The following is a 25,183-nucleotide window of genomic DNA, read 5'->3' as shown; positions in this document are numbered from 1 at the left end:
CAAAAGTTGTCTCGAGGGATTTCTGTATCCCTCTGCAATGACCATGAAGTCTGTTTTACAACTGCTCTGTATGCTTCATCTTTACTCTTTTCAAAGCAGTTTTAGAGAGAAAATGTTATGACCACAAAGAACAGTGTCCTGATGATAGTAGCATCTCAAGGCCCAACAATTGTACCCACAAAGGAAGTTAAGTCAGGAGTCAACTTTGTCACGAACCTCTAATGTTGACCAAGTTTATTTGAATAGTGATGTAGTCACATTTTGGTTTCATCATTTTTATGATTGGTCAGTATGTAACACCAATGACTAAACATGCTACAGCTGACAATAGGTTGTTTAAAGTTATCTACTAATCAATAGAACAATAATAAAGAATCATATCAACATTATCTCAAAATTAATCTGTTCTCTTTAGCCCTGTTTCCACCAAGCGGTTCAGTTTGGTGCGTCACGGTACGGTACGGTGCGGTACGGTACGGTACGCATTTTTTGGCGTTTTCATTGACTATTCCCGGTACAGATCCCTAAATAACTAAGACGAGCCGTCCCATTTCTTGGGACCCTTCTGAAGGGGTGCCAGACTAAACCGATCCAATCCCGGAAGGTGGAGCTACAACACTCCAGACCATTGATTGGTCAAAAGAATTGTCACTTACCCTGCACAGCAGCTGCATTTCTCCTGGCAGCACACAGACTTCTCTAAAACAAAGCTTGATTGCGCATTGTAACAAAGAGCTATATGCCAATCACAAAGAAGACAAATTGCTGGATTTTTCCCATAGTTGGTCTTTTTTTACTGTGTCATGTTTTTCTCTTTCGTTGGATTTATTAGTGGTATACACTGTGTCACGCTGTTATTCAACTGATGCGGCTATTAGCATCCGGCTACCACGAGGGCTCACGGTTGGCTGTGGAAACACAAACCTAACTGAGCCAACCTGTACTGATCTAAAGCTGACTGTTGGGTGGAAACAGGGCTCTAGTAACATAGTCAATAGAGACCCTACATGGGGTGCCAGTAGTGGTTTAGGTTAAGCAGCCCATGAGGTTAGTTCTTGGATAGGTGGCCCGGGTTTGAATCAAACCTGTGTGTCTTTCCTGCATGTCCCTCCCCACTGTTACCCTGACTCCTGCTCACTTTACTCTCTGGATAGAAGCACAGAACTCCCGAAAAACAACTTAGATAAAAAAAGAGAGACTGGACATTGATCAATTAAGAGTTATGGCTTAGCAAAAGAAAACCTTTCTTTTTCAACAGGCCAAGCCAGACTGTTACGGTCATAAGTCAAGACTAGATAGGTCAGTGTTAGAAGGGGTTTTTGCTGGGAGATGAACCTGCAACTAATCTGACCATCTGTATTACCATAGCATTAAAACAAGCCTCTCCTCTGTCTGATTTTAAATCTCTCCTTAAAACCCACCTCTTTTCTCTGGCTTTTAACACACAGTAATCCCCGATTCTATTTATTTTATTCATTTAATTATTTTATTTGATTGCGCTTTTTGTGCCTTTGAATGGTGTTTCAATTATGTTTTATGTTTTAATTTTACATGAAGTGTTTCATTTGTCTCATGTTAGCCATGTATTTTAATTTATTTTAATTATTCAGTTTCTCTGTACAGCACTTTGGTCAACAGTGTCTGTTTTTAAAGTGCTTAACAAATAAAGTTGTATTGGATTGGATCTAATTAAAGCTCCTGTGTGAGAGTTTTGGTGTATGTCAATTTTGACGCCCCTTGTGGATAGAATGGTAGCTCTTATCCCTTTGATAATCCTTACCTGTAAAGGTAAGGCAAGGTGTTATTAGCAGTGTTTCCTGCTGAAAAGTTCTCATGCAGCTGTCTTTAACAGTCAAACACTTCACTTAGTGTGAACTTTGTTTTGGAAAATGTAAATAAAAGGTATTATGTCACCTACCCTGGGACAGAGGTAACAGATTAAAGTTAACTTTGCAGAAATGATTGATTTTGTCACCACTGGTTTTGTTTGTTTTTGCAGGTCATAAAGAGGCATCTCTTTTCAGTCTGTTTCTTACCCATTAAAAAAACTCTTCACAGGAGCTTTAAACTGTTTCACTTTTCCTCCTGCCATCCCTGGTAGCTAGAAAATATCTTAAAAACTTTACACCAACTATCCACACTTTGAATATGACCAACATGTTCAGATCATTAACCTTTTCATGGGTAGAAAAAAAACATCAATGTCAAAAATAGTAATTTTTCAATTGTTTTAATGGTGATGAAGCTCTGATATGTAACAGATACAAAACACTGAATGTTGAACAGTTTTTCTAAATGCCTTGGATTTGATGATCGACTGCTCTGTAAAAAAAAGTCTGTGCTCCGTTAAATATAACGTACAGGCAGGAAAGTATACTGAAAAGTCCCCACATGTGTCCTTATCATAAATCTGTGCTTGTTTAGTAAAAAATGTGCTTGTTCAGTAAAAAAAAGTATACAAAGTCTGTATTCATCACAAAAGAGTATTTATACTTTCTAATTACAGTTTACATATTTACATCAGCTTTTTCTGACTGAGAGGAGAGGAGCGGGTATTGAGTCCATAAAAGTCTTTTAAAATGACCCAAGAAGGAATAAGGAGAAAAATGGCTCTAAAGACGTCTCTCTGTGTCTCTGTGTGTTAGCAAGGTGCCGAGGCACACTGTGCTCCAGCGGGCTGTGGACAGTCTTTGTCTTTGTGCTCCGTCAGTTTGAGGATGACGACTTTCCTCTGGAGCTGCTTCCCCTCAGGTGGTGCAGGCTGCTCAGGCTGCTCTGCTGTGGGCGTCACTGATTCCTCAGTAACTAAGTCCTGGCAGTCCTGAGGGAGCAGCATGGTGATGATGTTTGAGTACCCGCCCTGCACTGCCAGGTGTAACGGACTCAGCCCCTGCTCGTCTGACAGAGCGGCGCCCTCCGGGAAGTGGAGGAGCAGCTCTTTCAGGACTTCACAGTGTCCGTTTTCTGCTGCCAGGTGGCAGGGGGTTCGCAGAGCCGGGTTGGATCTTTGGGGGTCTGCGCCCTCTTCTATCAGCATCTTGACCGTGGCTAGGTGGCCTCTCTGAGAGGCCAGGTGAAGAGGGGTGAGCCCCTGTGCGTTCTGGGCGTGGATGTCTGCGCGATGTTTGATCAGGAGGCGAGAGGTGCTTGTGTGACCGGTCTCTGCCGCTACATGTAGAGGTGTGTTTAACCCCGCAGACATCCTGTGAATATCAGCTTCTAGTTCAATAAGGATCCTCGCTACTCTGTACTGCCCCCTCTGCGATGCAAGATGGAGCGGCGTCCGCCCATCTGTCGTCTGCGCGTTAACATCAGCCCCTGCTTGCTTCACCAGCAGCTTCACGATGCCCAGGTGCCCCTGCCACGCTGCCAAGTGGAGCGCCGTCCAGTTGTCCTTGCCCTTGATTCGAACATCTGCGCCACGGCTCAGCAGCACACGAATCACATTCTCCTGACCGTGCTGGCACGCCACATGAGCTGGAGTGCGTCCCTGACCGTCTGCCTCATTGATGGCCGCCCCGCGGTCCAGCAGCAGGCGGGTGATGGCTTCATCGCCATTCTGAGCAGCCCAGTGCAGAGCTGTGTACTGGTCCTCGTCCTTGGCGTTGACGTTGGTGCTGCGGCGCCCAAGCAAGAGCTCTGCCAGTGGCTTCAGGTGGCGCTCTGTGGCCAGGTGCAAGGGGGTAGAGCCACGGGCGTTTGCAAGGTTAGGATTGGCGTTGTTCAGGAGGAGGAACCTCACGGCCTCTTCATTAGACATGGTGATGGCATGGTGGAGCAGACTACCCCCACCGTCCAGGAGAAGATCAACATCCTGAGGCTGGAGGATCTTCATCAGCTTGGCGGTGTCTTTGGTTCTGATGGCTTCACACAGTTTCCGCTTCTGGACCTCAGCAGAATCTGAAGAAGAAATGATGAGTGTTAGGCTCCAACAATTTTAGATAAACATAAATCGTGTCCTCAGTTATGGTCTTCAATCAGCTCTTACCACATGTGTTTTCTCTCTCAAAGGACAGCGTGATGGAGTCCTGTGAGGAGAAGGCTGAATCAGCTGAAGAGATGCCGGACAGTCTCTTGGATGTGTTCTCTTTGCTGTGGCAGCTCTCCTCTTTCACACGATCAAAACTCCTCGAAATCCCAGAATCCACCTGGCTCAGCAGCTCAGATAGGCTGTAGTCTTTTTCTGGCAACATGGCTGACTTTGGACGCACAGGCTTGTTGTCTTTAACCTGGAAAATAAATCACAAGAATTTGAGCTTAGTCAATTTATTTACTCCCATCAAACTCTGTAAATGGATGGTTTGGCAAATAATCTCTGTAAAAGAATACAGACTCGAAAAAATTAAGGGGAAAATTCCTGTAAAACACTGGGCAGTTTTTTAACTAAAGAAAAATATCACAACAACAAATTAGCCACTTTGAGATGGTTAATGATAGCATTCAGCTATTAGCCTGCTGGCTAAGGTTATGCCAGCAAAGAAGCAAACTCACAAACACTGGGGAGTTGGATAATCCTACCAAACAGGGATATTTTCTCTATGTCACTTCTTAACTAGCATTAAATAGTCAGGAATTCACTTTCTGCTAATGTTAGTTATTGTGTGATGTTAGCTAGCGGTCATCAAATGTGGCGTTAAACTTAAAACAGCCACATTTTCCCCAGGATTTCCAATCTTAGTCTTCTTTTCAGAGTCAAGCCAAGTTGGGTTTTTGGTAATAAGTATTTGCCTGATGTCCTCATGCTCTGCTTGTTTTAGTGTTTTCTATCCATGATCAATTTTCTGCCATCATTACCAGATACACCAGCTCCTTAAAAACACTGCTAAGTGAAAATCTGTAGGGAGTTCAGGACTTATTTCATTTAATTTCTTAGTAAAACTAATTTTTGACAAGTCATGAGCTGATTTTGTATAACACAGTTGGGTTTGAACCATTAGAGAGGTCACATGACCACCTGAAAGCGGTACATGATAAAACAGAAAAGGACTGTTTATCAGAAATCTTGGAAACATAGCTAAAATTCCTCTTTGATGATGCCATGATTGAATAAGGAAGGCATGAAATATAAACTACTTGTTGTGTTTTTTAAATGGTGTTACCAGCTACACACTAACTGTTGGTGTTGCACGGTACGATAGTGGAACTAACTGTAATGTTAGCTACCAAACAAAAGTTAGCCAGCTAGCTGTCTCGCACTTGCTAGTGAATTAACCGTTGATAAAATTATAGAGCTGTAATATTAGCAGCCTTGCTAACATTAGCGCTGACTAGCATCATCTAGGCAGTTTGTTTTTCATAATTTCAAAGTAAAGGTCAAATTAGCTATAGCAGACAGTTTAGCTAGCAATGGTATAGTTCCTTATGCTCAAATAAGAAAAGAAAGACTGAATGGCAGCGATAACTTCATTACCTTTCTTTGTTTTTGTTTGATGTCTGCCTTCCGGAATTGAAAAATTAAGAATTTCAAAATAAAAAAAATAGCAATGGTATAATAAGTTAGCTTGAAAGTGATTTGCTACAGGAAATCAAAGTCATACATTTGAAAGTTAGTGTCATCTGAGCTAGCAAACAACTGAGGTAGCTAGCTGTTGTTTGAATGCTAACATAGGCTGTTGTTAATTAGCTGCTGGTACCTAATTAAGACAAATTCTGTCCTTCCTCAGCTGAATTTGGACTAAAGTCTCCCAGGTTTTCACTTCCTGTAAGTTTAGGGTGATGTCAGCGTAAGATGTCATCAGGCTGCTTTGATCAGAAGCCACAGTGAACAGGTGTGTTGGATGTTGGCAGTGTGACTATTTGCTAAGCTCAGTTTTGCTCCCTGTAAGTTTTACTTCAAACACAGACACTCAGCATAGCTTATCACTCAAAAACAGCTGTCACCTGTCACAAGTCGTTAAACCTTGTTGTTTCTAGTCACGTACACGTCTGTGAAGCCGGAAGTGACACCGCAGAGCGCAGGTACAACAATCCCATCGGTCAACATTCCTCTTTTGTGATGTAAGTGTTGACTGGGGATCAAATATTTACACAACATATGACTTTAAAAGTCATTACCATGTCTGGAGCAGTCCAGAGATAAGCCTCCATTTTGTCTGGGTGTTTAGTCACTTATTAAGAGCTTTCGTTTGTTTCGTTTTAAGAAGAGTAATAAACAAGAGTGGGTAATTTCTGTTGTTGTGTTCAAAGCTTAAAAAACTCATTATGTCCGTGTTAGCAGAGGAAGCTGACATGATCCATGGTTTAATAACTAGAGTCTGCTAAAAAGTCATTAAAACACACGGCTCTTTGTCATACCTGGTCACTTGTGAGTGCTCTCGGGGATGAGGGCTCAGGCTCAGATGTGGATAAAGTCGGTGTCCTGGGCTCCTCTTGTGGTTTAGAGCAGAGCTCCTCAGCTTCAGAGGTGATTTCTGAAAGAACAAAAGCTCAGGTCAGGTTTCAGGATCAACAGGAGTTTGACAAAGAAAAACAAAAGGGAGCTGCAATTAAACCTGGAGACAAAAACCTTTGTCTCACAGACCCCTGCTCTTAAATCCTCTAGGATCCAGGTGAATGTCTCCTACTCAGGTAACAGTCTTCACATCCAGAGCAACAGAGGAGTTTGAGATGTGTTGAAATAAAGAGGCGCGACTCACCCTGGAAGCTGGGTCTAGCATCAGGTCTTGTGGCCCAGCAGCGCTGCATGAGGCTGAGAAATCCTGCACAGGCTGAGGGTCTGGAACGAGGTATTGAACCCAGGTCTGGACGGACCCCTTTCACCACTTTCACCATGATCTGGAGGATATTATTGTCTCCTGGAGGAAAACCAGGCACACTGTTCAGTTACATAACTCTGCACGTGATGTGTTTAATATGTTGCTTTAAAAACCTACAGGTGCAAACTTTTCATCTGCTCAAATTTGCTTCCTTTCACACTTCTTATATTCTTAGTAAAAACAATTTAAGTTCTTGAGGTCTTTATTTTTCTGTTGGAGCTGAGATTTTATTACTGAAAACACTCTCAAAGATATGAAGTATATATTTTTGTCAATTAATGTAACCATGCTTTTTAAATACATCTGTAACATTTTTTTTTCAACATTTAAATGATGGTGTAATAAACTCATGAGGAACTGTGTTGTTACTGTAAATATATTGCTGGGTTAAGTATGCAGGATCATAATATGGGTTGCTTTTTGTACTGTAAACAAACGTCTCACAACATAATTTTAATAAAGGGTGATAAAAGAAACTGTTTCCTTTTCTTTCATGGAGATTAATGCTTTTCCTCCTAATAATATTTTGAGTTTATACTTCTAAAATATATATTTCTCTCTCCTTTTGTAATGTTTTTGCACTTATTGTTTTCTTTCAAAGCCTGGATGAACTGTAACAAAGAAGCTTTTCAGTTCAGGGTAAATTAAGCCCACCCTTCCATACATCTGTCTAATAAAAATGCTTAACACACACAAAAGGTCACACTATTTCATGGCTGTGAGGAGGATGTATGGTTAGAAGACAGATACATATAAGTCATAATGTAATATACTTCAGTGTATGACAACATGATTTAAGATGGTGTGTACAGTCTGTTTATGCACCATGCATCACCATCCTCCTCAGATAAGGGAGTGTGAGCTGGTCTTTCCCATGGGAGCAGCAGGTATGAGCTCTGAACAGCTCTTGACCTCTTTGTATCAGAGTGTGGGATCAGCCCAGCCAATGATTCAGAACAAACAGGTAGAGGCTTTAATCACAGGTACTTCACCTCCTATTGTAGCCTTAATACCCTCCGCAGGTGGAGGTGGAAGATGGAAAGGGGTGGCTGCCAGGTCATTCCCTACTTTTTAATTATGTCTGGATCAACATAGGCGGTGCCGGTGCCAACCTGGAAAACCCTGATCCAGACACTGGCCCTTCAAAAAAGGAGCCAAACACCCTGAAGTGAACTGCTATCTGATACGCCTGGGAAAAAAACACACGCTGTTTGCTGGTCTGGCCCTGTTCAGCTGCATGCTCAGGAATTCACAATGTAAACAAATACACTACAGCACCTGTACACACACACACACACACACACACTCATACACACACACACACACACATCTCTGTATTAACCTCAGGATACTTCTTTACTGGAAACTATTAAGGACTATAGCTGCCAGGAACAAGCTAAAAATAGACAACAAAGGGGGGGGGGGGGGGGGGGGTTATAATAACTGCTCATTGTAACTTTTATCTTTGAGACACAGACATATATGAGTGAATGAAGAATGAGGAACTACATCAGGTGTGTGTCAATAGGAGTCAACAGGGGTGGCCTGGGTCCCTTTGAACTCTTGGCCACCCCTTGTGTTGCCCCAGTCTTTTTACTCAGAATATTTGCTATTTGTCTTATCAGGCAAGTTTATGAAAGAATAACTGTTTTAGGCTGCTACAGGCTGCTCTAAGCTGCTACAGGCAGCTAGAGGATGCTATAGGTGACTTCAGTTCGCTACAGGCAAGTTCGGACTGCTTCAGGAAGCTAATGGATGCTACAGGCTGCTACAGGTGGCTACAGGAAGTCTGAGGCTGCTGTATTTTTGAAAAGTGAACCCCCAACCTTCTGATTGAGAGCAGGCCCACTCTGCTACTGAGCAATCCAGTCGTACTAAAAGTATTTAGTTGTTTTTTGTTTTATTGTCTCGAACTGTGATGCATTGAATTGTGCTTTTGTTTGTGGTAGTTTTTAATTGGCTGTGTTGTTTATAAAGCTTCTTTGTGTTTTCTAAATGCTGTGTATGAATCATTAAATTCATGATGTTTTCTTTAACTGCGGTAGGAATGAGCTTTCCAGGCCACTGTTGCAGACTTATTAATTGCCTACTAAATGCAGCTTCAGCTCATTCTAATCAAAGTAACATAAAAAAAACAACACCAAAAAACCAAAACCATAGTTACATTTTTTAACCACTCAAAGGAGATTGCAAAACTATTTTAGGGACCCCAAAGTGAGCAGGTGCTTGGACTATGGACAAAGGTACTAGAGCAAAGACTAGCTTAGCTAGTCTAGTAATCTTTGACTGTTAAGGAAATTAAAGTTTTCTGTTTTAAATCTTTAGTTTGTAATATTTTTTGCAGAAAATGCACACCAAAGAGCCTCAAAAAACACTTTTAGTAGTTTTACAAGTGGGTACCTTGGTACGGCTTCTTCTGTGTGAGGATCCCCCAGATGACGATGGAGAAACTGAAATAGAAGCAAAGTAAAAATCAGTGAGAGGAAAATATCAGCTATTTAAAGAAGTTGGCACATTTATTTTTTAATTTTAGTCACATTTAAATGTCAGCCCCCTCACTCTTTATGAGTCAGCGCTGTCACATTATCTGTGTTTAACATGAGGATTTTTAAACTTGCATCTTGTGATAAATATAGTCACCATCTCTCAGACCAGATTTTTTTGACCCCTGAAAAAGATTTTTCCAAAACCAGCTCCTACATGTGGTTAATAACAGTGACTGATGTGAGTCTGATTCCGACTGAACATACAAAAATAACAGAAATAAGACACCTATCTGTCAAATATAAGCCCACACTCATCCCAACTGTGTTGCTTCTCAAACCCTCACCTGTACACGTCATGCTTGGTGTCAGACACCCGGTCCTTCTCGATGATGCTCTCAGGAGGCAGGTAGGCGATGGTGCCGCAGAATCCATCTCTGCTGATGTCATCTGCCCGTGACAGACCGTTCCAGCGGGCCAGGCCGAAGTCAGAAATCTGAGACAGACAGGGACGAGATGAGACGATCAAAAAGAAAAATACTCCACTTCTTTCCTCCTGAAGCAGCGTGACACGGATGACTCACTCACTCACTCTGCCCTGTGAGTGTGACACGCTGCTAAGCTCTTATTATGAGGGAAGCGCTGCCATGTCTCAGCCTGCAGCAGAGGAGAGGCCTTCACGTTACACAGAGCACACCCACACACACTCACACATACACACACACACACACACCGTGACAGGAGGAAAATTCAACAGGAGCTGAATTAATCCTGTCCGGACAGGCCTGGGTGAGGTGTTTACATCCAGGTATTAAAGGTTCCCACCCCTCGCTGACAGTACGGAGGAGCTGAGAGGTTGAACAGCAGAGGCAGAGACACCTGAGTGCCCAGAGCGAGAGCAGCAGAGTCAGCTTTAAATGTCAGAGAGTTATCTGCTAAACGAAGTTCTGCACACACACTGACTTCATCTGAAACATGAAAAAATCTAAAAACAAAACTACAGCAACAGAAACATCCAGAAATTAACTACTTAATGCAAAGTTCTCCCTAAAAAAAAAAAAGATGCACAGAGCAGCCGATCCCAAAACTAAGAATAGATTTCCAGATTGTTCCGGGTCTCACCCAACCTCTAATAGTTCTGGTAAACAGCTGACAAAACGGTGAAGTATGTCTTGCATTTCCATGTCGGGAATGAAAGGGTTAGATGAAAACAGTATTTTTGACAGTGCAATCCACCTGCATGCACCTGAACGACCTCATAGGCAAAATGCTGTGCTAATGCAAATGAAAGAAGCTGAAAAATGTGTTTGTTCACTGAAAGTAGTTCTAACTCAGTGATCCAAACAACAACATTAAACAACACGTGTAAAACCCGTGCAGCTACATGTCTGAACCTCATACAGAGCAACATCTCTCCCTCTGATCTGCAGCAGCTTCAGGCTCATCGTGGGGCCTCAGCGCACACTCTGAGATTTTACGCTTTGATGAGCGTCGTCCTGACAATCAAACCCACTCTGACACATCTGTGGACATGTTTTCTCTGCCCGTACCTTTAAATTGCAAACCTGTCTGTTCACTTGAGCTTATAAACACTTACTGTGTTTGTGTATGTATAAACATACTGGTGTTCATACTTTTCTTTTTGGATTGCTCAGTGCTGGGTAAATGTTTCATTGATGATTTCTGTAACTGATCCATGCATGTAGAAACATTTCACAGTTCTTGTGTTGTTAGCCTTGGTGGGCGCAGGTTGAGCCTAGCTTTAGTGAAATGAGTGATAAAAATAGAACTTAAAGTCTGCACCGCCACTTTTGCATGTTGGATATTTCTGAACTCTGAAAGTACTAAAGATAGCTCTGAGCTTTTCATATATTAAAAATAGTCATACTAATTTCTTGTATGTGTTCTTTTTTTTAACCTATCTCCAGTTGTCTTTCCAGTTACGTATTTTTGGGGGGGTGTACGAACAGAGTACAAAGCGTCTCCTTTTGTTTGGGATGGAACTTTTTTCATTTTGCTATATTTAGTTTTGTTTAAAATAATTCTGGTGTTTACAAAGTTGAAAAATCAATAAAGAGGGTTTAATATAATAATTATAGTCATACATTTTTTAATAACTGTGATTATGATTTCAACGTACTCATTTAATGTTTAGATTTTGATCACTGTAAACGCTCAGCTGAAGTTTCGGTTTCTTATTTATGGACTAAGATTTGTGCCACTAAAAACTAGATTTAAATTACTGTATCAGATTTGAAAAGCATGATCTGAAATTTATTTTTTTTGCTTTAAAATTGTATTTCAAATCAAATAAATTATATTTTGTATTTCATACGTGCAGCAAAAAAGTTGAAACACAATGGAAAAAGTGAAACTCATGGTTTAAACTGATTTTGCTCACAAGAAAACACCTTTAATGATCATTTAAGCCCTCCAAGACTTCATATTTTTAAGAAAGAGAAAGTTACACCTCATGATGAGATTTCTAGTTGCAGTTGTTGTTGAGCAAATCTTTATGTAGAGCTGTATTAAACCTCTGCAGAGGCAATAGATCTCTATTTGTCCTCTAAAATATTCCAGATGGGACAGATTATTAAAAAAGCCTGAGGTCCACTGATTGAGAAAGAGGATTTTTCAGAATACATCAGCACAGTTACTTTTTCTGTTTCTGATCTCCGTACCTTGACGTGGTAGTGAGCGTCCAGCAGGATGTTGGCCGGCTTCAGGTCCAGGTGCAGCAGTGGAGGGTTCATGCAGTGCAGGAAGTTCATCCCCACGGCGGTCTCGTGGATGATGCGGAAGCGCAGCTCCCAGGGCAGCGGCTCTGTGGCCAGGAGGGTCTCCAGAGAGCCGGTCTCCATGTACTCCATGACCAGGCCCTGAGGGTCCTCACAGATCCCGTACACGGGGAGGATGTATCTGAACTTAGCTGCTTCCATCTTCTTAGCCTCCTCCAGCAGCTCAGAGCGCTCCCTGCAGGTGAAAAAGAGAGATGAGATGAATTTCATCTGCATTTTATGGATTCTGTGAGTCAGGCTCTTTTACATTTCATCTCTCAAGAGTTGCAGACAAAATATTTTCTTTTAAAGCGACTACGAGGAGGTTAAAGCTTGGAATTAGCTGAAACTAATGCCTCGATACGACCAACAAAAGCAAAAGAGACAAAAAAATAAATTTTTGGGACATCTTCAAGAAATTATGACAAAAAGTCAGACTAGATAAAGCCAATGAGAAAATGAGGCTTCTGCTTCAGATGATTCATCACCACAATGAAAATTTATCAAACAAGTTTAAGATCAAAGCTGCTGGATTGAATTCTTCCACATTACAATGTCATTTTTTTAGAGATCTTGTCAAGTGGGAAAGTACAGTGGACCTGACAATCAACTGGGTAAACATTAAATATGCTTAAAAACATTTAACTAAACACAGACACATTTTTTAAATACAAAAAGGAATGCAAAGAACATAAAAAATATTTCATGCTCTGTAAAAAATATTGTGTAAAACACAAAAAAAATGTTCAAGAAATAAAAAAAAAAAATCATAAAATAAAAAAATGTTCCCCAAAATACAAAAAAATATTAATCAAAGTAAAACATTTACAAAAGATATATTGTGTTTTTTTTTAACTTCTATTTTTTTCTTCTTTTTTTTGTATATGTCAGTTTTTAGGTGTTTCATAAAGAGTTTTCATGTTTCTGCTGAATGTTTTCACCCCTCAGTGGAATGTTTTAACCTTCATGAAATGTTTATGCTGTTGACCTTCAGGGCCACCGTAGAATAGAGACCTGGAAATGCAGGTCCACCATCCTCTGAAAGTATGGTCACATCTGGTGTACGAAAAGAAACAAGAAGAAGGCTGCAGCGAGAATTTCAGGTATTTAACCCTTTACCAGGCAAGAGACTGTGTTTGGTAACTTCAGCTCACACTGTGAAATTAAAAACTTTGAAGGTAAAAGCTCTTGTTGCATCCATGAATAAAACTCTGTGGTTGAAATTCTGAATTTGAAGGTATTTTAATGAGAGTGTATCACAGCAGCCATGACCAGCCTCAGTGTTTCTCAACATTTTTCAAAGATCTCATCAAACATTAACCTGATGACTGTGCTCATGCTTTGCTCACTGAGCTCAAATGTTTAGCATGACTGTTGGCCTGACCCAAATTCCAGCACACTCCATGTCCTCCTAACTGAGCTCGCAGCTATGCAAAGCAGCTCTGAAAGTGTGGCCTCCTGGGCAGGCATCTATCATTTATTCACCAGCGTCCACCTAAACTATGTGTATTGTGCTTTTCTGAAGTATCCACGGGCTTTTTAACGGCCTTGAGGACATTCCAGTCAGGCCAGTAATGCATGAGACGAGCATTAAACAGGGCTCTTGTTCTCTATTGCTCAACCTTTGCACAGCTTTCCTTATCAGCGCTCTGGCTCTGCTGACAAACCTCAAACAGGAGCGTGCAGGTCATTCATGACCTCAGAGCACGTATGTGCAGCTTTGAAACATGCAGAGTCTTAATGAGGACAGATAGAGGGAGATAAAACAGCTTCAAAGGCAGAGAAAATGTTTGGTTTTGCATCATTAAGAAGATGAAATCACATGCTAAGAGGAGAGCCTGCAGCTCCTCAGATTCAGCAAAATGCACGGTGTTCCAGGTTTTTGTTCAGGAGGAGGGAGCGTGTGGATATTGTCCTTTAGGTTTAGGACAAATGATGGCAGCTCAACCTTTCAGACGGTAATAATCAAGCAGGATCAGGAGACTGGGTGTTTGCTAAACCTGCGACTAATCCTGAGCAGCTCCTCAGAACCAAACAACACGGTCCCTGCTGGAACAGCGAGGCCCGGTCAGACCGGTCTGACAGCTTCTCTTTTTGTCTGTGCCACACTGCGACAGCTTCAGCCTGCAGCCTGCAGCCCACAGGACACACAAAGGACGCTTTGAGTCCCTGCTGCTGGATGATATGCGCGGGTCAATGAAGGCGGCAGCCTAATGGCTGTTTATGTACTCTGCAGATGTTTGAGGATGATAACATCTTCGGTTCAGGGTCAGCGGATGCTCCAAGTTGCTGGACAGGTTTCTCGGAGGACGTCAGGCTTTCTTTCTTTATTTGGAAATGTTGAAATCAGCTCTTCCTGTTTTTTAATGATGTTTTAAAGATAGTGGAGATGTTTGAGGATGATGACTTTTAAGGTTCAGGGTCAGTGGATGCTAACATTTGCAGATCCTGAAGATAATAGTCTTAGCTGTTTTCGGCCAATGTGGAACTTTGATAGTTATATATTTCAAAAACACTTTGCTGACTGTTTTTTTTCTTTTACTTTTTATGCAATCTCGAGGTTTTTGAGAATTATCCATCTTTAGTTCTGTGTCTCTGTTTTGAACATCAAACCTCCACTTCCCTGTGATCAACTTTATGATTTTCACACAACATTTTGTTTTAAGATTTTTTCTACCAGGATGCTTCTGGAGAAGACAAAAACTTTTTTAAAAAAAATTTCAGGCACAACTGAAATCCCCACTTTCCTGTTTGCTAGCAATATGATTTACAAACTCTTTGCTGGCCATTTTTACGTGTTTTTGCTACACATTTTTACATGATTTCAAAGTTTTGCAGATAATAACATCCTCAGTTAAAATAAGACCCAATACTTTAAGACGCAGTCAAACTTTTGGGATGCTATCAAGCCTAAATTTTGGGAAATATTTCGACCAACACTTCCTGTTTCTTGGTTATCTTCATGAAACATTGGTGTGACTCAGTGACAGGGATAAAATCTTCTTTTTCTTTTACCCAGAAAGCGATAAGTTAAAGAAATGTAAATTTAGACAGCTGTGTCTGAGGCTTAATCTCAATCTGCGATCAGATTAAATGATTAAATCACAAAGCATGCATTCTGTAACCCAGCCAAAGAGAGTGGAAACTTCCGTTTCTGCTCTGCTCATGGAGACAAACTTCAGGAGAGAAGTTCAGACAGACACATGGGTCCAAAACCACCTTTTCTGCACGAAACATGACTCATGACAAACTTTGCAGGGGCTGAGAGTAACTTTTAGCCCCAAAAATGACCACCTCACCCCTCTTATTCAACCACTCGTCCTTTTAAATCAGCTCGTCCCTGAGGCCGACTCGAGAACACCAGGTGAAATCAGCCTGATCCTTTCATGTTTGTGTCTGCTCCTGACATGTAAACAGCTGTAGCCCACAGCAATGTGCACTCACTTTACCCCTGAGGATGAATCAGCATATCAATGCTCCCTTCAACACCCTGTGTATATATATGCATGTGTATCTAAAAGACGGCCTCCTGTCTCCTGTCTGCTGCTGAGGCACCTTTATGGCTGTAGGCTGGCAGAGAGGGGAGTGAGTCACACACAATTCATGGATCTTGGTACCTTTCAAGGACTCAGAGGCAATGACTTTTCCTGAAATCACCCATGACCAGCTGCTGTCTGTCTGCTTTTTGACAGGAGATCAGTTTTAGAAAGGATAGAATTGAAAAGAAAAGAGCTTAAAAAAGACAGATTTACACCTCAAATTGTCAAAAACAGAAGAAAAGTTGTGTTTTTCAGCTGAATTCCTTCATCACATTCATCATTTCAGTGATAACCCATGTGTCTGTAACTTACTTGTCATCCACATGAAGGCAGGGAGGGCACTTGATAGCCAGCCATGTTTTCCACTGTACGTGCCGCACTTTGTATACTTGTCCAAATCCACCTGAGCCTATTTTCTCCCAGCTGCCAAACTCAGAGCAATCAAAGGTCCTCAGCAGCCCCATGTTCCCGTGAGGAGAGTCCGGGACGTCCATATCCGTGTTGGGAAACCCAGCAGCTGTGTGAAATCCTTTTTTATCCGTCTCCAGGACACAATCTGGGCAAGTGAACACACACAGCAACCTGCCCGTATGTGAGCGCTTCCTTGTTTTTCCTCCTGACAAGCTCAGGGTGAGGCCCCTCCCCCTCCTCAGGTGAAAAGAGAGGTGGGGTTTGGCCCTCTGATGTCACTTCCTGGTTTTGAAACATGCTCACATGAACACACGCAGAGAAGTGGAAATGTTTACCATGCTGCCACAGTTTGCCCTAAAGTGCCAAACTTTCTCATATTTCTGCAGAGAAAAGGAGACAACAATGTGTGTCATAATCTGCGCTGAGTGAGCCCAGGAATGTGTCGTCTCATAAGCAGGCCTTTGTCCCCCCGTGGAGCCGAGTCCGAGTGAAGCACCTGAGGTAAGGAGAGGGGACATTTGGGAACAAAAGGAGGGTTATGTGATAGGAGCAGGTGTTTTGGGAATGTGTGGACTCATCAATGCTGCAAAAAAGGATCATCATGTTCTGCTGAGGAGCTCCAGGTCGGCTTTTTGAGACATTGGCCTCAGAACTTAAGCCTTTGTGTTTGTGTGTGTGTGTGTGTGTTTTAGGATCATCCATCATATCTGAACGATAAGGTCAGGACAAACTGGTTCGGTGTGGTTGTTTCTTCCTGTGGGTCATAAATCAAACCAGTGAGGAGCATTGTTCTAGTAACAGTGATGAAGCACACTCTTAATCCCAAACGACAACTTTAACAGTTTTCTGATTGGATGATGTGACAATGTATAAATATAGAGTTTACTTTACTCACCAAAGAGCTGATCCTTAGTGAAAATCGAATGACCCAGAGTTTTAAAAGCAAAGCCTCTACGTTAAAATCACAGTGGTTAAAACTGGATGATGGAAAAATGTGGAATAATTTAAAATCAACAGCTTAACCCGAGTGTCTCGAGTGTCATGACGTTTTAAAGAACTCGTGTCTGAACTTCTCTACAAATGTAACTGAAATTGTCTGAAAATATGAAAAAATTTCCAAAGATATGAGCTCACAAACTGAATATGTTAATGCGTTTACCTGTAGTTTTTTTCAACTGTGCTTAAATGAGTCTGTTTAGTTGTTTTACTCTTACCGCTGCATGGCAAACCCTGGGAACAGAAACCTCAGCCTCAGTGTGTCCTCTCTGCTAAAATAAAAGATAACAAACATACATTAAACACGTTTAACTGAAGTTAACTTTGTCTCAGTTCATCAGTTTTTCAAAAGACAATCACAATAATAACCTCTTGATTCAGTGAAGTGCTCGTAGATTATTACTCCTTATCTGAAAATCCAGCTAGTAAAAGATCAATCAATCAATCAAACTTGATTTATAAAACACTTTTCATGCACAATGGTGGCAACACAAAGAGCTTGAAAAAAAGAAAAGAAAACAAACAAAAAAATAATCATCATCATCATAACTGACCTAATAAACCCACATAAACATACACACATCAATGCACAACCCTCCACCTCCAACCCACCAACCCTCACCCCTACTGCACAAGGTGAACACAGTTAATAAAAATCCCTGCAGATGACCTGAGGAACTGTGGAGACCTAATGATGAAACACCTAAGGTAGTGTAAAATGTTAAACTCACAATAAGAAAATGAAACAACCAAGCTAAAAGAAACAAATAAGATAATGAAATTTTAAGACTAAAACAGTAAAAGAGAAAATGAAGTAATACTAAAATTTTGAGATACAAAATTAAAAAGCTGAAAGTAACAGTGCAATAAAAAAAGGTAAATAATTAGGTTAAGACACATTCAAAAAATATAAATATAGAATAGAATAGAATAGAATAGAATAGAAAATACTTTATTTATCCCCGAGGGGAAATTCAGGAGTCACCGCAGCATTTAAGAAAACAAAAGTAAGAAAGAGTATAGAAAGTGCAAAAATGTCCATGAGAAATTAGATGACGACATCCTGTCCACCACTCGTCCATCATTCTCCAGCCCAGCCAGTCTCCACCTCCACAGGGTCCAGGACTGAGCCTCTCCAGCAGTCTGTTCAGTCTCTGTCTCCTGGATCCTGTCTGCTCACAGCAGGCGAAGCTCCTCCGATGTGTCGCGGCGTCCGATGTCAGCTCGGTCAGCCACGTCCGTGAACAGCATGATGCCGCTGGGTTAGCACAGCTAGCTCGTCCATCCCCCGGGGCTAGATCCCACGTTCCCAACAACGATGGATGGAAGGACAGGTCCACGTCGTCACCTCCCAGCTCACATCCGAGAACCAGCACGTCGTCCTCACCTCCTCCTCCTCAGCTCGAGGGAAATCATCAAGCCCTACACTAGTTAGCATTGACATGCTACAGGCTGCTAACAGCTAATTTCGCATGTAAACAATAAAAAATATATATATTGAACTAAAAGTTAGGATAATACGCCTTTAAGAAGACAAATATCCAAACATAATTAGATAGATAGATAAGTAAAAGTAAAACTTAGTTAAAGGCCAGACTAAAAAGGTGAGTTTTAAGTTTGCTTTTAAAGATCAGCCCTTTTTGTTAATTCAGACCACAAACCTTGTTGTACAGGTTGTTGTGCCTTCACAATGATGTTGCAACAACGCCACACTGGCAGTGCGTGATTTCACACAGCATTACAGAGTTACAGAAGCATGAACGCCACACACTCAGTGTATGAGTACACATATACTCACACATCCAGACGTGCACACACACACACAGCATTGTCTTAAGCACTTACTCTGCATATACTCTGCAGCAGTGGTTCCCAAAGTAGGGCTAGTGTAAACTGATAGAGGGATCAGGAAAAACCTTCTTCAATCAAAAACTCAAAACAATTACATATTTCATCCATTACTGTAAAAAAATAGAAACAAAACAGAGCTTAAATTTTGTTAAAAACCATGCAAACAGAAAGTGTTTGATCTAGTTTCTATGTTTCTTTGTTGAAGAGGTGTACCAGTGGGGACAGATTATTGAAGGAAACACAGCAACATATGCATTTGATTGTCTGATTTTGAGCTGCTTTGCTGAATTAAGTATCTAAGACTTTTTTTGTCTATAAGTGCTTTGGCACAACTTTTTGAGGAGTTACAGGCTAAAAACGTTGGGAGTGTGAGTACAGGGCCCTGGCATACAGCACAACAGATTTTGTAAAATGCTCTCTTTGATGCTCTGTGATGATAAAAATGAGTGATACACAATAATATTGATAAGTTATCGGCATTGGCCGATAATGGCCTAAATGTAAAATATCAAATATCCGAAAAGGTACGTTGATACACTGTATGTGGGAATGTAATCAAATAAAAGCTTTTTGGTTGGAAATAAAAAAGAATATTGAAAAGATATTATAAAAACAATTGACTTTAGACTCCAAACTATTCAAAATGGCTATATATCCAGAAAAACATAAATGTACTAAAGCAGAATCTAGTTTTATCGATTTTAGCTCATTGATAGCAAAAAGATGTATAGCTTTGAACTGGAAAAATATTAACGGACCTAGCGCCTCTCAGTGGCTAAAGCAGATGTTGTCTAGCCTACCTCTAGAAAGAATAATGTACATCCATAAATCAAAGCAACATATTTTTGAAAGAATATGGGGATTTTTTATTGAATTTGTTAAGGACTTTGACTTTTCAGATGACGTGACTGACTTTTGAAACCCTGCACTACTAAACTGACAACTTAAACTGAATACTTCTAAAATTCCCAAAGTGAAGCATTGTTCTTGAAAGGCCCTGTTCTATTGTATTGTTCTTTTTTTTTTTTTTTTTTTTTTTTTTTTTTGTGTTTTTTTATTATCATTGTTACATAAAAAATTGTAATGTTGAAGAGTGAAATACGTGATTGCTTGTATAACTGATTGAAGCTGTACAACATTGAAAAATCTTCAATAAAAAATGTATATGGCAAAAAAAATCAAATGTCCAACACCCCAAATTCCACTGATACAATACACCGATAAAGTAATGGCCTGAAGCTGCAGATATTTTTTTTAAGTTTTTGTGGTTTTGTTAGCACAGTTCAGTTTGAGCAGTCCTATATTCGGCTACTGTTTAAGTTGGACTTAAATTTATCAATGTCTAAACTGTATCTATGTGGCACACTGAAACATCTTAGTTACAGATGAAGCACGGGGAATGGAATATAAGCCAATACATTATTAAATCCCAACATCAGAAAAAGCAAAAAAAAAAAAAAAGGAAAAATCAAAACAGACCCTCAGAGCTTGATGGAGGCTTGTGTATATAAATGAGTCTTAAGATGTTTTCTGACGCACTTGTTCTCAGCAGATCTGATGGATTGTGGGAGTTGAATGCAGAGGAAGGGGGACCAATCGTCTAAAGTTTTACAGTTTGAGCGGAGGATGGATAACGGACCAAGATCAGAGAAACAGAGTAGATAAGAAGAAAACCATGGAGCGAGGAGTTTAGAAATGTAACCGAGGGCGAGGTCATGCGTATGAAAGAAGATCATGTAGCTTGATGTATTTATGGTACTGTGTGAGTGTGTGATAAGTGACAGAAAGCTTTTGAGTTGTTGAGATGATGATCAGGCTTTTGCTCATTAAAAAAAATGTAAACACTCAAATGTTGAGTTAATAACAGGAAACAGAACATTGAGTGTTATCAATCATTTTTTTTAGGTTTAAACTGTTGAAACTAGGATGAAACCCTTGAGTATCAAACCATTTACTGAAACTGAGACTCATTAGAAACAAATGAATGGGTGCTTCTCCAGGGGAAGTCATCATCAGAAATGATCTGAACTGTTAGCGACATGAAGAGCTGTGAAAAGTCAGTGAAAGCTCCCAGAGGCTGTGTCAGGTTACTCTCATTATCTGCAGGTAATGTGAATGAATATTAGTGGTTTCATTTGGTACCCCTGATGTTCTATGAATGTGAATCACAGTGTTAAGTTTTGCCTCTCCTGGTGACCATTAAGCTCCTTTTTCTTGCCCTCACAGGACTTGAATCTCTGATATAACCGTACCCCTCCCTGCTCTGCAGATTAACTCAGGAAACCTGAAGAATGAGGTGTAAGGTCTTATTGTAAATATCTCATCAGGGATGCCGTGTGCACAGTAAGCAGATATCATTAGGCTGTCCTGAGGCCGGCTTCATGTCAGGCTGTGGGTTCAGCGTTTGTCTCCTGAGGCTGCAGCTCTTATTAACATGAGCAGCAGTCAAAAGGTGAGAGGCGCTCTGTGGTGGGAGGGAGTGGGCCCTTTAATGTTCAAGTCCAGCTTCGCTTAAAGTGTAAATGAGTTCTGTTGGGGGTCATCACATCTGTTGATCATTAGAAAGAGGAGCTTTCATTCACGTGTAAATTAAATCAGCCTCTTTCATCTGCAGGGGGATGAATCAGGATGGTCCAGTTTTTCTCCAAATCTCTAGTTTTACTAGATTGAAAGCTCTGAAAAACTTTACAGCTGCAAGTCACAGAGCTCAGATTTTAAAACAGAAAATAAGACTAAACCCATTTCATCTCCACCTCAAAAACACTACCAGCAGAACAACATCTGTTTGCTTCTATCACACACACAGCATGAAAGTTATGACAGGAATTTGTAAGGCTGTATTTGTAAAGAACCTCAAGTTACAATTTGATTTTAATTCTTTAGGTTGCAATTTGATCCGATTTGATTTAAATGCTTTGATGTTGATTCAGTAAGAAAGTTTCTGATGACAGTTTTTAAATATTTATTTTCATGCCCATGTTAACATATGTTGTATATCTTTTCACATCAGAAAGTTGGACTTATAAGTTGAAGGAACTGGCTTGACGCTGTTTGGTTTTGTGCAGCCTCCGCCCATACAATTGGAAAATCATGCACAGCGCCCCCCACTGCCCGGGAGATGAATCGATACTAAATTGAGCGGGGAAACATCGTGATAAATTGACCCCTAGTATTTTGATTTCATAGTTCACCCATTACCCCTCTGTTAATATGAAAGAGTTAGGCTTTATGATCTGTACTGCTTCCAGTCAGTAGGGGGAGCTCTAGATGTCATAGCTTCACTTGAAGGGAACTCTTGTGCCATCCAGCTTTTAATCCAGTTCATAGCTTCCATTTGTAACACTCAAAAAGCTGATGAGAAAAACCAAGTTTCAGGAAGTTTTTTCGTCTTGTAACAGAAAAAAAGTTAAAGGAGAATAAAATTTGAATATTTTGATTGGAGCAAAATGAAATGAACCACTTTCAATTTAAAATATCACTGATTTTTGAGTAGACAAAGCTGCTTTAGAGAGGCAGACAGCTGATACTAATGTTAGCGTAGCTTGTTTGTGGGGTCAAGGCTCACCTGTATCATTGAAATAAAGTCCTTTAAATTTAAAAGTGTTAACAGACTAAGGCAGAAGACAGGTTTTGTACTTTAATAGGCATCTCCCATGTAACATAGTGATTCCTGGTGTCGGCAGAATGTCAATGTCAGGTGTTATGATCCAGTATTGGCAGAAAAATTAATGGAACACAGACCATCTCCTGCTGAGACATCTAATATCAGGATTCAAATGCCATATCAGAGATCTACCATCAACAAACCACAATAACCAATATCACGTCTAGTAAAGAGTTTTTAAGTGAGTCAGAGCGTACGACGCCCCGTCACATGAGGAAACATGTTTGGACCCAGAGAATAATTAGTGTCATCTCTAAGGTTCTGGCTCCTGGACTGATTGTGCAACATTTTCCTGTGAATTCTGTGTCTCTCATTAACTCTTATCCTCAGGGTATCAGTGATTGAAGATTGTGTGTGGGTTTACATAAAATAACACAAAATAATTGTGCAGCTGCAGAATGGGATGCTGTTAGTTTGTTGATGTTAAACTGTAACATTAGCTTGATGTGCATCCAATTCTAGATGCTAAATATAACACAGAGAAACTTTAATTTCTTTAAGGAACTCAACAGATTTATTTTTCAGATACATTTTTTCATGAATCTTGTATTTAGCTGATAAAACAAACAGGATGTTGCCCTTTCTTGGCTGAATGTTGCTGGTCTTTACTGCCATCTGCTGGTGAGTTATATTGGAGCATTTAATGAAAGATGAGCAGCAAGTGTCCAAAGAGCTTTCAAGATGAGTCTTAAATCTTAAAACTTTGGCATTTTTACATGAGGGAAAGTTCATGAATCAGTCCCAGCTGAATAAATTACACTTTATCAGCGCTGGGTTTCTGTCTCTTACAGCTGTGTTTGCGCTTCCTTACATTTCAGTGATAGTCAGATATGAAGCGGCTGAAGGGCTCCACTGATCATTTGTGTTTCCACACTGAAGGTTTAGAAAGAAGAAGCTATTTCCTAAAAGCTCTTAAAGTAAAATTACCCAAAATGATTTAACACTTTGCTGTTTGATTTTTTCTGAGCATCTTTGTCCATAAATGATCGGATAGGGAAAAATCTATTTGTTTTCACACACTGCCATGGTTTTATCTCCCTCCATTCATTCCTGTTTATGGTTTGCTCTCTCATTGTTTTATGTTTTTTGTTGTATCTTCAGTCATTGCTCTGGTCATTGTGTCAGTGTGCGGCTCATAAATCTAACCCCTGTGATCTTGGATTAAGGATTTCAGGAGGGATAAGCGCTCTGAAAAGCAGATAGATCAGCTCCAGCAGAATAAATCTGTTCAGGCTTGTGTAAATGTTTACAGTGTTAGCAGCTTAGTGTTTTTTTCTTTATTGAACTCTTTTTAAACCACTTAATGGCTGAAGAATAAGGTTTTAAACCTTTGATTAAGATCAGTGAAAATATTTATAGCTTAAGAGAGATGGAGGGCTGGGATGTTGGAATCAGAGGTGAAAATGATGACTGCTGTCAGCCAAAGATAAAACCAGAGATTTTGTTTTTGTTTATTTTGATTAGATTTCTTTTTGTTGGGGATCTGTTAAGATTTTGGTATCACAAAGCAGCTTAGTATATGAAGCTGATGTAATAAACTGTGGAGCATCTGTGTAAGGCTGGCTGCTGAAACACCAGCAACCACAAACACACAGAAAAGTCGATATTTACAGCAAAAATAAACGCTTTCAGTATGGCTCAAAGAAAATTTCTCTATCAGCACACTATGTAGGTGGATGGATTTTTGCATGACTCATTATTTTAAAGGTTATTAAAATTACGAGTTTTGCCCATACAGGGGTAATGCTGATTTTAATGACAGGCGTGCACTCTGTAGCTGTCTGAAGATCGGCTAAAGGCCCACTTGTTTACCTCATACCTCTTTGAGCAAAGCTAGGTTGAGTCAAGCTTTTCAATGTGGCGTCCGCTCATGATGGACTCCAAATCAGAAACGAAATGGGTGACATCACAGACACTATGTATATATATTAAAGTCTGTGGCAAGGTTCTTATAGTTTTGCATTTTTCTTTTTTTAAATTCTGTTTCTGTTTGTTTTTTTTATTTCAAGTTTAGTTTTTAAAGCAGGTTTGCTAGTTTAGTTTATATGTTTTCTTTTTTAAATGCTAAATTATAGTTTTTATTAGTTTATAATATGGGGTAGCTGTAAGGAACAAGATTCCATTATGTCGGAAAAACAATGTGTAATAAAAACTGAAAACATCGTACCATTTTCAAAAATGTATTCACTGAGGACAGATGGACTATCTCCATAAAACAACATCTGCATCAGTGTTGTCTGCCCTAGGGTTGTCTCGTGCTCAGTTACACTGTTTAGCCGAGCCGCTTCTGTTTTAGGCGAAGGGGACCGGGCGCTGTTCCTTACCTTGACGGTGTCACTGGGTTAGCCTCCCTGTGTGAGCTTTTCGAACAGACTGTGCGATGAGTGAGATTTTTCCCTCTGAGAAGTGTCCCGCATATTGTATCACATCCCATGGCACGACACCTGCTCTTATCAGAGACACCGTCACATCCGCACAAGAATATCTGAACTTTCGTTGCTATTATCGCTCTGCTAGCTAGCGGAGGACTTGGACCAAAGACTCGCGCGCGTTTGCTTGTGCGCGTGCGCCAGCTGGCGTCAAACGGGCAGACAACAAAAAACATTTAACGTTTACCCAAAAACAGTGACTTTATGTATGAGACCTATTGAAAAAAAAACATAATAATTTAAGACATTTTCTTTATTACTTTTGTTAATTTTATCAG

The 25,183-nt window shown here is 40.4% G+C and overlaps 1 protein-coding gene across 1 annotated transcript; it reads right to left on the bottom strand.

Moving 5' to 3' along the window:
* Positions 1-2,240: 2,240 nt before the first annotated feature.
* Positions 2,241-16,203, bottom strand: ripk4 (receptor-interacting serine-threonine kinase 4). The gene is made up of 8 exons (XM_074672202.1): positions 15,867-16,203; positions 11,920-12,211; positions 9,586-9,734; positions 9,156-9,205; positions 6,636-6,794; positions 6,295-6,410; positions 3,989-4,229; positions 2,241-3,900 (listed from the first exon to the last, which is right to left on the bottom strand). The coding sequence occupies exons 1-8, from the start codon at positions 16,046-16,048 to the stop codon at positions 2,642-2,644; spliced, it is 2,448 nt and encodes an 815-aa protein (XP_074528303.1). The 5' UTR covers positions 16,049-16,203; the 3' UTR covers positions 2,241-2,641.
* Positions 16,204-25,183: the final 8,980 nt, after the last annotated feature.

The sequence above is a fragment of the Halichoeres trimaculatus genome, unplaced genomic scaffold, assembly GCF_033239565.1.
Source record: "Halichoeres trimaculatus isolate MK-OKI-2021-1 unplaced genomic scaffold, fHalTri1.1 fHalTri1_scaffold_6, whole genome shotgun sequence".
In the NCBI taxonomy this organism is placed as follows: Eukaryota; Metazoa; Chordata; class Actinopteri; order Labriformes; family Labridae; genus Halichoeres; species Halichoeres trimaculatus.
The sequence above is the reverse complement of the archived record's forward strand: the minus strand, read 5'-3'. Positions and strand labels throughout refer to the sequence as shown.